We start from the raw sequence: 17298 nt of genomic DNA, 5'->3' as shown, positions 1-17298 counted from the left end.
ATAAAGTCGTAATAGTTTGATAATAAAATCAAAATTACGAGTATAAAGTCGTAATATTTTGAGAATAAAGTAAAAATTCTGAGAATAAAGTCGTAATAGTTTGATAATAAAATCAAAATTACGAGTATAAAGTCGTAATATTTTGAGAATAAAGTCAAAATTCTGAGAATAAAGTCGTAACAGTTTGATAATAAAATCAAAATTACGAGTATAAAGTCGTAATATTTTGAGAATAAAGTCAAAATTCAGAGAATAAAGTCGTAACAGTTTGATAATAAAATCAAAATTACGAGTATAAAGTCGTAATATTTTGAGAATAAAGTCAAAAATTACGAGTATAAAGTCATAATAGTTTGATAATAAAATCAAAATTACGAGTATAAAGTCGTAATAGTTTGATAATAAAATCAAAATTCTGAGAATAAAGTCGTAACAGTTTGATAATAAAATCAAAATTACGAGTATAAAGTCGTAATAGTTTGATAATAAAGTCAAAATTACGAGTATAAAGTCGTAACAGTTTGATAATAAAATCTAAATTCTGAGAATAAAGTCGTAACAGTTTGATAATAAAATCAAAATTACGAGTATAAAGTCGTAATAGTTTGATAATAAAATCAAAATTACGAGTATAAAGTCGTAATATTTTGAGAATAAAGTCAAAATTCAGAGAATAAAGTCGTAACAGTTTGATAATAAAATCAAAATTACGAGTATAAAGTCGTAATATTTTGAGAATAAAGTCAAAATTACGAGTATAAAGTCATAATAGTTTGATAATAAAATCAAAATTACGAGTATAAAGTCGTAATAGTTTGATAATAAAATCAAAATTCTGAGAATAAAGTCGTAACAGTTTGATAATAAAATCAAAATTACGAGTATAAAGTCGTAATAGTTTGATAATAAAGTCAAAATTACGAGTATAAAGTCGTAATATTTTGAGAATAAAGTAAAAATTCTGAGAATAAAGTCGTAATAGTTTGATAATAAAATCAAAATTACGAGTATAAAGTCGTAATATTTTGAGAATAAAGTAAAAATTCAGAGAATAAAGTCGTAATAGTTTGATAATAAAATCTAAATTCTGAGAATAAAGTCGTAACAGTTTGATAATAAAATCAAAATTACGAGTATAAAGTCGTAATAGTTTGATAATAAAATCAAAATTACGAGTATAAAGTAATATTTTGAGAATAAAGTCAAAATTATGAGTATAAAGTCATAATAGTTTGATAATAAAATCAAAATTACGAGTATAAAGTCGTAATAGTTTGATAATAAAGTCAAAATTACGAGAATAAAGTCATAGCATTATGGGAGCTCTCGGTTCATGAATGAGGTGTTAGTACACCTTTGGGCGCCTGTCAAGTGAGGTGCGAGATACAGGCTTGCTCTCAAGTGAAGCGAAAAATAATTGGAACTGCTGTGAATTATATAGGTCCTTTTCAAGACATTGTGTAGATTCACTAAACAGTTGCACAAATTTTGCACATGGTATTTCATATCAAAAACCTGCATCTTATTCATTAACCACCCGCAATCTATTTTAGCAGACGCAATCACCACTGAAATTGTGCTGTGTCTCGAGTATTTAAAAGAAGTCCTTGTCATTCCTTTTGGCAAAAACACGCTCCTTTCTGTGTAAAATTAGGCTCATTGTATATTGCGCTTCAGTCACAAAAAAATGCCTGCTTCAATTTAGATTGCGCTGTTACCGCAAATAAAAGTAGGTGATAAAATGAACTGTATTTTTTCAACTCATCATATCAGCAGTAATTCATCAAACACTGATCAAATGATGGAGAAGAGCATTATATGTTGGCATATAGCCTATCCAGATGCGCTGTGTAGTCAAGGGCCGGGTTTCCGAAGCACTAAGTAGGACGTTAGTAGCACTTAAGTTGTACTTAATCTCTAAGGTGCGTTTCCCAAAAGCATCGTTATCTAAGTAGTTTGTAAAAACATTCGTAAATTAACGAGAGTTTTGAACCTCTCTGAAGTCCATTAAGTGCAACTTAAACGTACCTTTCTGGCATCTTTCATAGTCTGTCAAAGACAATGGGGCATTTAATAAATTGTATTTACATATTTTGATAATTGGAAAGCCATTGTAAACTATTTCAGAGGATAAATAAAAATAAAAAATCGCTATGAAATCAATAGGCAGTCTGTGCATGCAACATGATCTAAATTACAAGAAACGTAATATAGTATAAAATTATATTAGCATTCTTTGATATGCATAATTGTAATGGCAATAGAAAGATGATATGTTCTTATTAAACAGATTATTTAAGTAGACATACGTGAGTAATGTGACCATGCAGTTTAAAACTTAAATAAATATGCCTAATAAATCATTAAAATTTGGTTAACAAAGGAGATTAGAGTGAGTGTGCAATGAGAGATTCCCTCTCTCTCTTCCTCCTCCTCTTCCTTCTTCCTCCAATGGATGTTTCAAATCGGCTCGCCTATAGTCTTTTTACAAGGCAGTAACAAATTGCATGATGCATAATGGCAGTAAGGCTACAAGTACACAGTACCTTCAACTAACCAGATGATCTATTAATATTTAGACAGGTCTATGAATAGTTCAGTACAGATTCCTGTCATTTTAATCCTGTTCTGGATTCAGTGTTCTGCAGCATGCTAATAAATAGCGCATTTACCAGGCACAAATTCATAGTGAATGTGGCAACCCCTCAGTTATAGTATTGTTTTGAGAGCAAAAACCAACAAAAAAGCAGACCATGTCTGGGTTTCCCAATAACGTTGTAACTTAAGCGTTTACGATCATCTTAACTAATGTCGCTCATTATTTACCTTGACAAAGCACCAACTTTTATTAACTATTACAGAATTTTATTTTAAAAATAATAATGGCTTTAGTAAAATGGGGTTTCAAATAGTTCTCAACTTCATAGAGATGAATGAAAGTGACACGAGAAATGCATGTAACATGAATGCACGTGATGTGGGCTCTCACGTAGCCTAAAGTTTTGTTTCTTTGGCTGGGATCTGAATAGATGCACAAAGAACAGGATTAAAATGACGGACGTCAGTACTGAACTATAGACCAATGTAAATATGAATAGATCATCTGGTTACAGTTCTGGACACTGTGCACATGTAGCCTTCCCCTGAATAAATTCAATAATTGCAAAAAAAAAATAAAAAAAATAAATTGTGCTTGACTACACAGTGCATCTGGATACAATCATGGGAAAAAGAAAGTACACCCTCCTTGAATTCTATGGTTTTATGTATCAGGACATAATAAAAATCATCTGGTCCTTAGCAGGTCTTAAAATTAAATAAATACAACCTCAGATGAACAACAACACTTGACATATTACACCATGTCATGATTTATTTAACAAAAATAAAGCCAAAATGGAGAATCCATGTGTGAAAAATTAAGTACACCCTTACTGCTTCCATAGGAATTAAGAGGCTAAGTAGTAGCCAGGTGCTGCTAATCAAATGCCCTTGATTAATTGATCATCAGCAAGTGTGACCACCTCTATAAAAGCTGAAGTTTTAGCAGTTTGCTGGTCTGGAGCATTCAGGTGTGTGTTAACACAATGCCAAGTAGGAAAGACATCAGCAATGATCTCAGAGAAGCAATTGTTGCTGCCCATCAATCTGGGAAGGGTTTTAAAGCCATTTCCAAACAATTTAAAGTCCATCATTCTACAGTGAGAAAGATTATTCACAAGTGGAAAACATTCAAGACAGTTGCCACTCTTCCTAGGAGTGGACGTCCCAGCAAATTCACCCCAAGGTCAGACCGTGCAATGCTCAGAGAAATTGCAAAAAACCCTAGAGTTACATCTCAGACTCTACAGGCCTCAGTTAGCATGTTATATGTTAAAGTTCACGACAGTACAGTTAGAAAAAGACTGAACAAGTATGGTTTGTTTGGAAGGGTTGCCAGGAGAAAGCCTCTTCTCTCTAAAAAGAACATGGCAGCATGGCTTAGGTTTGCAAAGTTGCATCTGAACAAACCACAAGACTTCTGGAACAGTGTCCTTTGGACAGACGAGACCAAAGTGGAGATGGTGAAAACCAAACACAGCATATCAGCACAAACACCTCATACCAACTGTCAAGCACGGCGGTGGAGGGGTGATGATTTGGGCTTGTTTTGCAGCCACAGGACCTGGGCACCTTGCAGTCATTGAGTTGACCATGAACTCCTCTGTATACCAAAGTATTCTAAAGTCAAATGTGAGGTCATCTGTCTGACAGCTAAAGCTTGGCTGAAATTGGGCCATGCAACAGGACAATGATCCCAAGCACACCAGAAAATCTACAACAGAATGGCTGAAAAAGAAAAGAATCAAGGTGTTGCAATGGCCCAGTCAAAGTCCAGACCTCAACCCGATTGAAATGCTGTGGTGAGACCTTAAGAGAGCTGTGCATGAACAAATGCCCGCAAACCTCAATGAACTGAAGCAACGCTGTAAAGAAGAGTGGGCCAAAATTCCTCCACAACGATGTGAGAGACTGATAAAGTCATACAGAAAACGATTAATTGAAGTTATTGCTGCTAAAGGTCATTCTACAAGCTACTGAATCAGAAGGTGTACATGGCTTTTCCATTTTGGCTTTGTTTTTGTTAAATAAATCATGACACGGTGTAATATGTCATGTGGTGTTGTTCATCTGAGGTTGTATTTACCTAATTTTAAGACCTGCTAAGGACCAGATGATTTTTATTATGGCCTGATACGTAAAACCATAGAATTCAAGGAGGGTGTACTTTCTTTTTCCCATGACTGTATATGCCAAGCTATAACACTCCCCTTCATCATTAGTGTTTGATGAATTACTGCTGATACGATGGGATGAAAATGTTCACAAACATATCTTTTAAATAAAATTCACTTTTACTACTTTTTACTACTTTTATTTGTGGTAATAGCGCAATCTAAATTGCGGCAGGCAATTTTTATGAATGAAGCGAAATCTACAATGAGCCTAATTTACATAGAATGGAGGCATGTTTGCTCCTTGTGTGAGGTTACTTTCCTCAAAATATTTTTTATTCTCGTAATTTTGACTTTATTCTCAAAATCTTACAACTTTAATTTCATAATGCTATGACTTTATTCTCAAAATTTTGACATAAAAAAATATTTATTATTATTATTTTTTTTTTATGTGGCAATAAAATGCCATGGCATAGTGTTGATTACCACAAAAAAATAAATAAAAGAAATTAATAAATAATCGACTTGTCCCTCTTCCCCTTCCCCTCGTCCCCCATTTTCTTAAGAAAAAAAAAATACAAAAATGGAGGTTAAAGTGAGGCACTTACAATGGAAGTGAATGGGGCCAATTTTTAGAGGATTTAAAGGCAGAAATGTGAAGCTTATAATTTAAGCACACATTAATTCTTCTGTTAAAACTTGTGTATTATTTGAGCTGTAAAGTTGTTTAAATTGATGTTTTTACAGTCGTTTTAGGGTTTATGGCATTACGTCACCATGGCAACAAAGTTGTAAAATTGGCTATAACTTTACACAGGTAAGATTAGTAAGTGATTTTATCACACTTAAATCAGGTTAACATGCATATTGTTTATGTCTTGTGTCTATGCTTTTTAAACAGTGAGTATTTTAGCATTTACGTACTGGCCCTATTCACTTCCATTGTAAGTGCCTCACTATAACATTGATTGTTGTTTTTGTTTTTTTTAAAGAAAAGGAGGGGCAAGTCAAAGTTAATTTTTGTGGTAATCAATATTATGCCACAAATACTGCTGATTGAGCTTACCTTGTATTGAACCCAGAATATTCCTTTAATAATGATAGATTTTTCATTTTTGGGTGAACTATACATTTAATAGTTCATTTAATTCCTTTAAAACAGTGGTATTGTTACTTATGATCACTAGATCCTCTTAGATCTAAATGTAGAAGAGAATATATTGATAGCATTTGTTACTGTCACTGCTTTATCACAAACTGAGCAAACGCAAACACCCAACAACAGGTGATGGATTGCAATCTCTATAGTAGCTGTATCTGAAGATTATGATGGCATCATCCTATCTGCGCCTTGCAGCATCTTTTAAAGAACCGCAGAGCTCAGACATGGGGCTGCTGCCCGGCATAATGATTGTTCCTGGTTAATTAGATTAGGCAAATCACATTAAGTTGGTGCCGAGGCGTGTCCTGATGGAGGAATGGAAAGGAGACCGTGTCATTGCTGGCACATAGCCATCAGTGTCACACTGTCCCATGCAGATCCATTCCTGTGAGTTCTGCAGATAAGCAGTCATTGTTCAGTCCATCCATAGTGATTGTGTGTTGAGAGAAGGCTGCATCAATCAAACTCTCAAGCAGGATTTCAGCTTGGATTGCATTGTGTTGTAGACATAATATAGACTGGTTTAAATGTTATAGAATCTTTCCCATATTGGATGCTGACTGGTCAATACAATGTTCCAGACTTGCTTAAAGACTTGACACAGTAACGGCTATGATGTGAAACACATGGTCACCTTGCTATCTTGTATATCACTGTGCAGCACCCATAGAGGACATCTCTTATCCTACATGTTAGGGACTATATCTTTTAGCGGAAGGATCAGATTAAATAAAATCCTTCCCCAAATTCACTCCATTGGTTAAGGCAATGTTGCTGCAAAGTTTTCGGGCTAAGGCAATGCTTTTATTGGGTTTACAGCAAAGTCTAAAGGGCAGTGTTTCACAATGAATGCAAATGCACAATGTAACATAGCTGAGCAAATACCTAAGAGTAAATGATGTCACAGGTTAAATTACCACAAATATCTGTCATCGGGCATGTAAGCAGAGCTGAATATAAAACAAAGAATGCAATCAGCAGCTCATTATCAGCAAATGAGTTTGTTTTACTTCTTCACATATCTGCTGATCAACATACAAACATTACGAACGCTCAGGAAAAATGAGTTCAGACATCATTATGGAAAATAAAAACCAGGCAGGCTTTTAGAGGAGCACAGTCGATCAGACTCTTTCATGTCCTAATAAACAGTTCCAGCTTCAGGGCTCAACAATAAGATGTTTTTTTTAGCAACAGATCTTTTAGAGATGCACCAATCCCATACTTACTTACCTTTTTAAATGATCAGGTATTTCTTCCTAAATAAAAGCCATACTATTGTATAATAAAATGGTAATAATCATTATAATATTGCACTATAATAATAATAATAATAATAACAGTAATAATAATTGTTGTTGTTGTTACTATTGCTATTCATAATTATTATAACAACAATTAAAATAATCTAGTTGTTTTTCTGTTTTCTCTATTTTATAATTAAATGTAAAGTTAGAGGTTTGTGTTAAGTTAAATAGATTTTTAAACTGATTAAAAAAAAAAAAAAAAAAAAAAACATTTATATCAGATTAGTATCAGCCAATACCAAGAATTTGGGTTTAGGTTTCCGGAAAACAAATAATACAAGAATTGTGTTTAATCGAAATAACTGAAAATTACAAAGCTATAATGTAACTCCATAGCAGGACCATACATTTTCCATAAATTCTCCTTCCTGCCCAGTAGGTGGTGATATGCATGAAGAATGCAAATCGCTAAAAACAAAAGAAGAAAGTGAAAGTGGGGATTTATAGTAAAAAAAGGTCTTAAATATTAATCTGTTTCTCAAAAACACCTATCATATCGGTTCTGAGGATATGAATTTAACCACTGGAGTCTCATGGATTCCTTTTATGCTGCCTTTATGTGCATTTTGGAGCTTCAAAACTTTGGTACCCATTCACTTGGATTGTGAGAACCTACAGAGCTGAAACAATTTTTAAAAAAACATCTTAGTTTGTGTTCATCCAGGGGCGCAACTACACATTTCTGAGTGGGTATGCAAAACTAAATTTTTTGCCCCATGTATCTGTCAAGCGAGGGGAGGGGAGTGTCATCCATTATAAGCGTGGGGGGGGGGGGGTTGTTGGAGGGGTCGAGGAGGCCAATTGCACCACCTTTAGTAGAGCCTTCGGCTCCATACCTTGCATATATGGTTTTTGCGCCTCTGTGTTCAGCAGAAGACAGAAAGTTAAACACATCTGGGATGGCATTAGGGTGAATAAATGATGAGAGAAATTTTACTTTTGGGTGAATAATCCCTTTAAAACAGTGTGCAATACGTCACAGAATAAGTTTGCAAAGCAAATACCAAATTTTGTAAAAATGCTGCACTGGCCCTATAAGTCAAGTGACAGTTCAGTCTGGCCCAAATCTCTCTCCATGGCCCTGGGGCTTTTTTTTTATTGTTGAGTCCTATGCTTACATAACACACCTGCAGCAGCCCAAATCCTGTCCACACCGTTCTTGTTTTTGGACGGCCTCTTTCTCCCCTCTCGGCTCCTACTGAGGGTGAAGGACTCATTCCAACCTTCAAGTGCAGCTGCACCATTTCCAAAAAAGGTTCTCTGTTTCACTGGCAATAATCTATGTTTCACTTTAGAGACAAAAAGAACAAGTTCTTGGCAATTTCAACATTTTGTTTTTCTTTAGTTAAGCTCCTCCTCTTGTACATGCACACACTCATGGAAGAATAGAAACATATTACTTAAATGGACATTTTTACATTTTGTTCTTCAACATAAATTACACCAAGTCATACTTTAAGCATGATTTTTAAAACAGCTGTTTTTTATGAAGGCAACATAAGGACTACAACGGCTGTCTGATTCGTCAAGCGCGTAAATTGTTTGTAATTTTTGGGATCTGAACTCCAATCATTGGTCACCCTGTTAAAGGGATAGTTCACCCAAAAATTAAAATTCTCTCATCATTTACTTACCCTTTTGCCGTCCCAGATGTGTATGACTTTCTTGCTTCTTCAGGACATAAACAAATATTTTTAGAAGAAAATCTCAGCTCTGTAGGTCCATACAATGCAAGTGAATGGTGACCCAAACTTTGAAGCTCCAAAATGCACATGATGGTAGCATAACATTCGTCATGCACTAGGAAGTGTGATCGAGCTTGAACTCATGATCGTACCTAGAGACTGCAAACATTTTGTTCTGTTCTCACATAAAACTAATTAGATTGCTTCTGAAGACATGGATTAAACCACTGGAGTCTTATGGATTACTTTTATGCTGCCTTTATGTGCTTTTTTGAGCTTCAAAGTTTCGGTCACCATTCACTTGCATTGAATGGACCTAATTGTTTTATTTTTTTTTATCATAACAGTTTTTTTTTTTTTTTTTTTTTACAAATTGCCTGCAAAGGTCATGTTTAAGGCAAGACTCTGTGTGATCCATGTTATGTTACAAAATGTGAACATCTCTTTAAGTAATATTAACCACAGGGCTTATTTAACCCATACATCGAAAACTTAAAGCTCAAGTTAAGAGTCTATGTAAGAAATCTAGAAGAGTATAGGAAAGAGAGAACAGGAAGATTTTTTTTTATAGATAATTTTTTTTTTAGCTGTATTGCACAGCCCTATTGTTTTTATTTAACAAGCATCCTTAAAGTTTCTCAGAAATAATCCTTGTATCCTTTTCCTCCGCAGCCTGAAGAGTTTGAAGCCGTCCATTCCCACACCTTCCGACTCAAGACGTTCAAGAAGGGCAAGCATTGCGGCGTGTGCAAGCAGACTGTAAACAATGAGGGACTCATCTGCAGAGGTCTGTCCAGGGGAGGATGTGGGGGGGATCTTCCAGTAGTGACATCTGCCTGTCTGATGAGATCTAATGGGGAAAGGTCAAGATGAAATGCTGGAGAGCAGAGTGCAGAAGTGACAGATGCTGCCAGTGTCCAGTCACTCAGTTCCTCTAATGAAACATAATCATTAACCTGATTAGCTACTGAGGGAGAGTGCAGCATTATATGAAGGGCTATTAAAGCAGTTGGGGACCAGATAGCAGACTTTTGACTTCCGGCATAAAGTCTGGTCCACTTTGAAGTTTATTTTAGCCAAGAAACACCCAATTAGACCAACATGAAAGCACCCAACCACAGTTTGGGTGCTTATAATTATAGTTAATTATAATTATTATTTGTTTTGGTTTTATATGCCATTTAGGGCAGAGTTTATTTGAAGTAATTCATATTACAATTAGGGCTGTCAACAGGGCTGAGGAACTATATTCGAACTTTTCACTGAAATGTTACCATTATTTCACGGGATGGGGGGATCTACAAGACATCTGATTTTTAAAACGACGTTGTCTCCTACATCCACAAAAGGGCGCTACAAATCAGCATAAACCAATCAGCACCGTGTTGTATCAATTGTTTATTGCAAAGAACATCTGGCTGTTAACAAATGTGCGTAAAATGATAATGTCAAAAGATGTAGCCAGTTTATATTCTCAAATATTAACTATGGCACCGGTATAGACTACTGTGCACCAATAAGTTAAAATAGAACCGCCAATTGAAGCGTTTCTTTAACATTTTTAGTACTACCTTTAGTACTATTTTTGAGTACTACCATGTACTCAAACTTCATAATACCGGCGGTACCACTCATTAAATACAGTTGTATGTTTGTACCTAATGCTTATGCAGCGAGACGCTAATTAGAGAACAAGACCTCCACCTATGGGGGCGTTCACTCAGAATGCGTTCGGCTTTCTCTATGCAAGCATCCGCTTGATGGACGTCTTTGACTGGTGCGTCGTGTCTTGCAGTTTTGTGCAGTAACGATGCGTTTTTTTACATGCTGTGTCAATTTAAAAGGAAATTCAACCTTTAAAACACGTGTCGAGACACCCGCGCTCCGTTTTATTCATTGCACTGCCCCTGTTTTAGCCAGTGCTTGGCACACATCCAAAATTGTAATGCTCATTTAAACATTTGAATTTTGGATGTGTGCATTTTTATCTTAAATTTGACAAATATTCAGATTTTTATTTGACAGCCTTACCTGCAATGCCACAACAGACTGGCATGGAAAAATTCTAGCGCAGCGAAGAAATAAGTGGAAATGTGTATACAATTTGCGTTCAAAATTGTTGTCCATTCAAATGTAATAATAACTAGTAATAAACTACTAATAACTGTAATAGCTAGTGATTATGTCACAGAAAACAAAGCATAATATTAAGTTCTGCTTATGTATATATCAAGTTAACTTACTACTTAGTGCCTCAAACAAAACTTTGAGTATGTATTTAAGATTTGATGCCACTAATCTGCTAAACCTTGGCAAATCCAGTGGGTTAGTTCTTCCACAAAAGCATTGTAGACTTCAGGAAATTGGTTAAAATATCTGGGCTGTTATCTGAAAGGTTGTAGGTTCAAACCATAGTCAATTCTAGACCCTATAAATAAATCGAACTCTCTCTGCACTCTGAAAAGGAGCTGCATTGTGGAAGTGGTGCATGGAGAATGTACAATTGCTCAGTAACGCATTGGTCAGCCATAAAAATCCATAGATTTTTAAAATGTCAAGTCATCATGGGTATGTATTAACCTTGAGTGCTGTCTATATAGTTGATTGTTGTATGTTTGTGTTCATAGTGTTCGTATACATCTCAAGTTGGTGTCATTATACTTAGAGCTGTAGGCATTTAACCCTTTGATCGTAAAGATCCTGGGTAATGATTTCCATTCAAGACAGATCTGTCATTGTCACATGTCCCTTTTGAATGTGTCCCATCTGAGTGTCATTGAGTTAAGTCCAGTTAAGACTATTAGCTGATTGTGTGAACTGTCTTAAAGAGCTGCTTTCACTTTTTGGTGTACCTCACCACAAAAAGGGGTGAGGCCTCCATACTGAGCTGATTGCTGAAGACTTTGAGATGCAAAGGAAAAAATAGAGAGGTTTATATTCCTCTTTGTGTCTGGATTGTCCATTGATGGTTAAATCATGTAGGCTGTTTTTTAAAGGAATAGTTAATTTGAGAATTAAAATTCTGTCATAATTTATTCCCACTCATGCCACTGCAAACTCGTATACTTTTCAAAGTATACTTAATTTGACTGTGCGCACATACACAGGTGGTTGACGCATGCACGCTCCGACTGCTATGAGAGACTGGACTGTTTCTCTTCAGGAGTTTAGATAAATATGTCATTATATTCCTTAAGACTCTGGTCATATGGGTTTGGAACAACATTAGGCTGAGTAAATGATGACATATTTTCATTTTGGGGTGATCTGACCCTTTAATTACAAAAGTCAAATTTCTGCACATGTAGTAATACTAATACTATCTAATAACAACAGTCTATCTGCTTTCACCCTGAGTTTTATGAACAGTTAATTTGGATTGACTGGCTTCACGTGCTCTTGTAAACTGATATATATATGAATTATGTCTGAGTAAAGTTTGTTTGAAAGGACCCATACCTGCACTTAAATCTTTAGAAAGATAAGCATCCTGCCACGATGGTCATAAAATGAAGCACAGTGTAGTTTTACCACAGGCAGCTGTGACTCGTCTAACGGTAAATAAAGCATGCAATCTGCAGGTCTGATCACAGCAGAGCACTCGTCATGAAAACAGCCTTGAATGAGGAGGTCAGACTGATCTGATCTGCAAAATGAATATGGGTTGTTGTCATTTTTGCAGCTTGAAGTAATTGCAGACATGTGTATTAAGGGTTTAAAGTCTCTGGTTGTGTAGTATTGCTTGTCTATTAGAGTGAGAGAAAATAAGGGTTCAAAATAAATTAATCTTAATCAGCAGCATTTGTTTCGACTCTCCTTTTCGTTAAAAAAAGGTTACAGTGAGGCACTTACAATGGAAGTGAATGGGGCCAATTTTTGGAATGTTTAAAGGCAGAAATGTGAAGCTTATAATTTTATAAAAGCAATTACATTAATTCTTCTGTTAAAACTTGTGTATTATTTGAGCTGTAAATTTGTTTAAATCATTGTTTTTACAGTCGGTTTAGTGCATTAAGTCGCTATGGCAACACAGTTGTAAAATAGGATATAACTTTACATATAAAAGGTTAGCAAGTGGTTTTATCATACTAAAATCATTTTAACACAAGCTGTTTACGTCTTGTGGCTTTACTTTTGAAACAGGGAATATTTTAACGTTTACAGATTGGCCCCATTCACTTCCATTGTAAATGCCTCACTGTAACCCAGAATTTTGCTTTTTTTAAGAAAAGGAGGGACTAGTTTGAATAATTTTTTGTGGTAGTCAACATTATGCCACAAATGCTATCGCTTGAGCTTATCTTGTATTGAACCCGATACACTTTAGCAGATATAGTTTAGCAAAGGCGGAACAAGACATCTTGAGACTGCGAAGCACGGTCTGCGTTCAATAAAGCGTCAGAACATGCCATACATCCCCCTGCAGAGCCCCCCTGGTCTGTAACATGAGCTCATCTGATTATTTTAATTTCAGTGAGAGTGAAAGCAGTGTGCCTGACTCTGGCATGAGTCATTGTTGTTTCTCGTTTGCTTTTCAATGCCATCAATAGATCTGGCGTGATCTGTCAATGCTTTGCGCCAGTATAAACACCTCAGGCACAGCACTAAGGTGACCCCGAGAAATGAAATGGGGAATGTGTGCGTAAAAATAGCCTTTTCTGTGGTTTCATTAGAATTCCATCCCTGCCTTTGGACACTGAGATTGTTTTCCTTTTACAGACAAAATGCAAAATCTCCTCTGATCGCCCTCAGGGGGCAGAATGAAACACAGGCGGCTTTTGAAGAGAATTATGGTGTGCTGGATTTGTGCGAGTGTGTGCACACATGGCAAACACATGCAAGTGGATACCGCACTCACACACACACACACACACACACACACACTCTTCAGCAAAGTTGAAGCCGGTTTACTCAAAGGAGTAAGTAAACATACACCCTTTAAAGCTGAAGTGTGTTATTTAAATAGCAAAAAATATTGGATTGGAGGATTTACACACTTACTGTATAGGTCAGATAGAACCAGGGGTCCGAAATCAACTTTTTCATTAAGGGGCAATATTTGATTTCCAGGGGCATTTATTACCTTTACAAGGGCATTTTTTTTTTTTTTCATCCTTGTGTTATAGTTTAAACAGTTAATTCAATTTAAAAAATGGCATGTTTCAATAATTACAAAATGGCATGATCTGTACATTGCATACTGTGCATTGTTACTGAAACAAAACGTTTTTCTCATGTACATATTTCCAAACATTTTAGCTATTGAATTAACATAGCTTACAAAACTAATGCACCGACATAGAGGAGGAGATGACAGCATTTCTCCAGATTTCACATCGAGGCTATTTTTCCAGATATTATATTTGTTGATATTAATAACTACATTGTAGCATTTGGTTACATTATAGTTTGTGTTTTCTCAGACCTGATTAACTTAATAAATAAAGAACATCCATCCCTCCCACACTTTTGGCTTCTAGTAGGTGAGGAGGCTTTTCAAACAGAGAGATGCATAAGTGAGATGAACTGATGGGCAGGTAAGTAGGCTATAGAACAGTGAGTGACAGTGTTACTTTCTAGGACAGTATATTTTGAACAAAAGGACCGAACGGTCATGTAATTTAGCACGTGAGCACGACACCGAACTGCTGTGGAGCATGAGATGCGGAATTCCCACTTTTGCGTGTTTATGTTGCGAGCATCTGCCACTGACTCGGCAACTTCTGTACAACGGACGACAAGAAACAAATTATGTTCAGCGAAAATTCCAATGAAGATCGCGATGCATGTATTTGGAAGTAAGCCTATAGGCTATCAGATGTTATTAATAAAACAACAAGAACTCTTTGCGGGGGCATTTTTTGTCCCCATATTTTGAATTTAGGTGGCATTTTTGCCCAGAACCCCGTTAATTTACGACCCTGGATGGAGAGATGGAGATGAGAGATGTAACAGGTGTTTAAGTATCTCTCTTCACCATGCAGCTGGTACACAAAGCATTTTTGCTATTTCTGCCTTTCTTGTCAAATGTGCAGCATTATGACTAATGATGGAGCGCCAAGATATGACAGGCGTCAAAACTATGGATCGCTCCAGTGTCATGCTTGCAATGTTATCATCTTTGTTAATTATTAACAGGAGCGATAGTTTTATCACGTTGCTTGCTAACAGAGATGCAGTATAACGCCATTTGCATGTTGAATTAACAGGTTTAGAAAAGTTTATACATAGTTTGTAACATCTTAAGTTCACTAACTATGGGACAAATCACTTCCTCACTGTGCGTGCTCAAACTAAACAGCTGCCTGTGAGAGAGAGGGAGAGAGAGAGCGGATTTACTCGTGCATCTTCTGGAGTTACAGTTTGATACATATACAAGTTTATTAATTTGATTTGTTCATCTGTATCTATTGGTTTAATCATTTGCAGCTGCACTTTAATGTAAATAAAAAGTGTGTGGGAATTTCCCACGCTATGATAGTGGAATTTGTGGGAATGATTAAAATTGTGCGCCATATCCGCAATCCCGTGCTGAATTTCAGGCCCTGTTCTATGAATCGATTTGAAAAATTATTGGCCAATTAATCAGTTATTAGCCTTTTTCAGCAAAATCCACTATTGGTCGACCTCTAGTATATAGTATATATACACCATATAAATGGAACACCTGGATGACCAAATACAATCGAAAAATTTAGGGATGCACTGATCCGATACCTGAATTTGTATTGGCTCCATGGCTGTATTGGTAATCTGGCATACCGGGCATTTTCCCGGTGGGCCGACGCACTTTGGGGCCGATCAGGGGCGGACTGGCCATCGGGAGAACTGGGCGGGCCAATGGGCCCGCAACGAAACGGCCGAATGGGCCACGATAAGCTGAAATGAGCCGCCACATTATGCAGAATGGGCCACAAAACCTCGCTGCAGTATGCCGAAGGGGGCAGCGATATGCAGAAAAGGACAGCGATACTGATGTCTTTAGATTGGTCAGTTATCGGTTCCGCAAGCCTGATTCAAATCTTATACTGTGTGTTAGTCATGTTCGTTACTGTCAAGTTCCAAAAATGACATAACAGAACCAAAAAAGCACCATTAATGTTGTCCGTATGACTCTTGAAAACATACATGCACTGCTGCTTTCAGCCCTCAGAGCGGCGCTCTTCATGAACTACATCTCAGATTTTGATGATGGCCATATAATAATGGCTTATTATTATTATTTGTTTACATATTAAAACCAGAGTTCCCTATCTGTCACTCACTCGACGTTGTGTCGATGTAGTGACACTAGGGGTCACTCTTGGGAGCCCCAAACACCTCTGCTTTTTTTTAAAAAAGGCCAATGGGAATTGGCGAGTGGAATTTGCATGCCACTCCCCCGGACATATGGGTATAAAAGGAGCTGGTATGCAACCACTCATTCAGATTTTCTCTTCGGAGCCGAGCGGTTGTATTCAGTGCACTGAATTAAATTCCCTCCAAAGACGCACCTCAAAACTGCTGGATTTATTTCAGCGGCTTCTCCCCCTCTGCACCCGTGGAGTGCAGAGAACGCCCCTGGGCACTTCAGCAGAGTGAAAATAGGATAGTATATTCTAAAAGAGTATATTTTCATTCACAAAAAGAGCGGCACACACGGAACGTCTTTTTAAAGATGCCTTTCCATTTGTGTGTTATTCCTGGTTGTGGTCATTATCTCTCTGCTTCTGATGGCCACGATCGCTGTCTTACATGTCTGGGCACTGCTCATGCGGAGACATCGTTCGTGGATGAGTCATGTCCATATTGTGAGAACACGACCATGGCAACGTTGCGGTCGCGGCTTGCTTTCGTAAGAAATGATTAGATCGCCGGCTTGTCTCAGGGCGAATTCGACCTCTCGTTCGGAGCTCAGGAAGGCGATGAGCTATCGAGCGCAGCATCGGAGAGCGGGCTCATCCAGTCTGACGCAGAGGCTTCGGCTGGGCTTCCTCCTTCGGGAATGGTCGCCCAGTCTCAGGCCGATGCGGAAATGATGGACATGCTTTCCCGGGTGGCCGCAAGCGTTGGGCTAGAGTGGAACCCTCCACTCTCCCCTGAACCCTCGCAGCTCGATGATTGGTTCCTAGGCTCAGGGCGCTGCCCACGGCCACGCCCCTCCCCAGTCCCTTTCTTTCCGGAAGTGCATGAGGAACTGACAAGATTGTGGGAGGCACCTTTTACTGCCCGGTCCCGGTCTTTCAGCTCCCCCGCTCTCACTACCCTCGATTCGGGGTCGAGATGTTCAATCAGATCGGCGCTTTCCTTCGTGCAGGAGAGGCTGGAGGGGCGGCTGTCCCCCTTCACCTTGAAGGTGTATGTAGCCGCTATTTCGGCTCATCACGATGCAGTAGATGGTAAGTACCTGGGGAAGCACGACTTTTACGCACCTATTTGGATTGCAC

At 37.4% G+C, this 17298-nt stretch overlaps 1 protein-coding gene across 5 annotated transcripts in view; it reads left to right on the top strand.

Moving 5' to 3' along the window:
* LOC127447620 (tensin-1-like) overlaps positions 1-17298 on the top strand; it is a 363293-nt gene that overhangs the window by 138176 nt on the left and 207819 nt on the right. For all 5 annotated transcript variants that reach the window (XM_051709554.1, XM_051709553.1, XM_051709551.1 and 2 more), the window contains exon 2: positions 9545-9659. In XM_051709554.1, coding sequence (XP_051565514.1) covers positions 9545-9659 — 115 coding nt within the window. The remainder of the gene's footprint in view (positions 1-9544; positions 9660-17298) is intronic.

This window comes from Myxocyprinus asiaticus, chromosome 10 (genome assembly GCF_019703515.2).
Source record: "Myxocyprinus asiaticus isolate MX2 ecotype Aquarium Trade chromosome 10, UBuf_Myxa_2, whole genome shotgun sequence".
Lineage (NCBI taxonomy): Eukaryota > Metazoa > Chordata > Actinopteri > Cypriniformes > Catostomidae > Myxocyprinus > Myxocyprinus asiaticus.
Note: the sequence above shows the minus strand (reverse complement) of the source record. Positions and strands in the feature narration are given on the sequence as shown.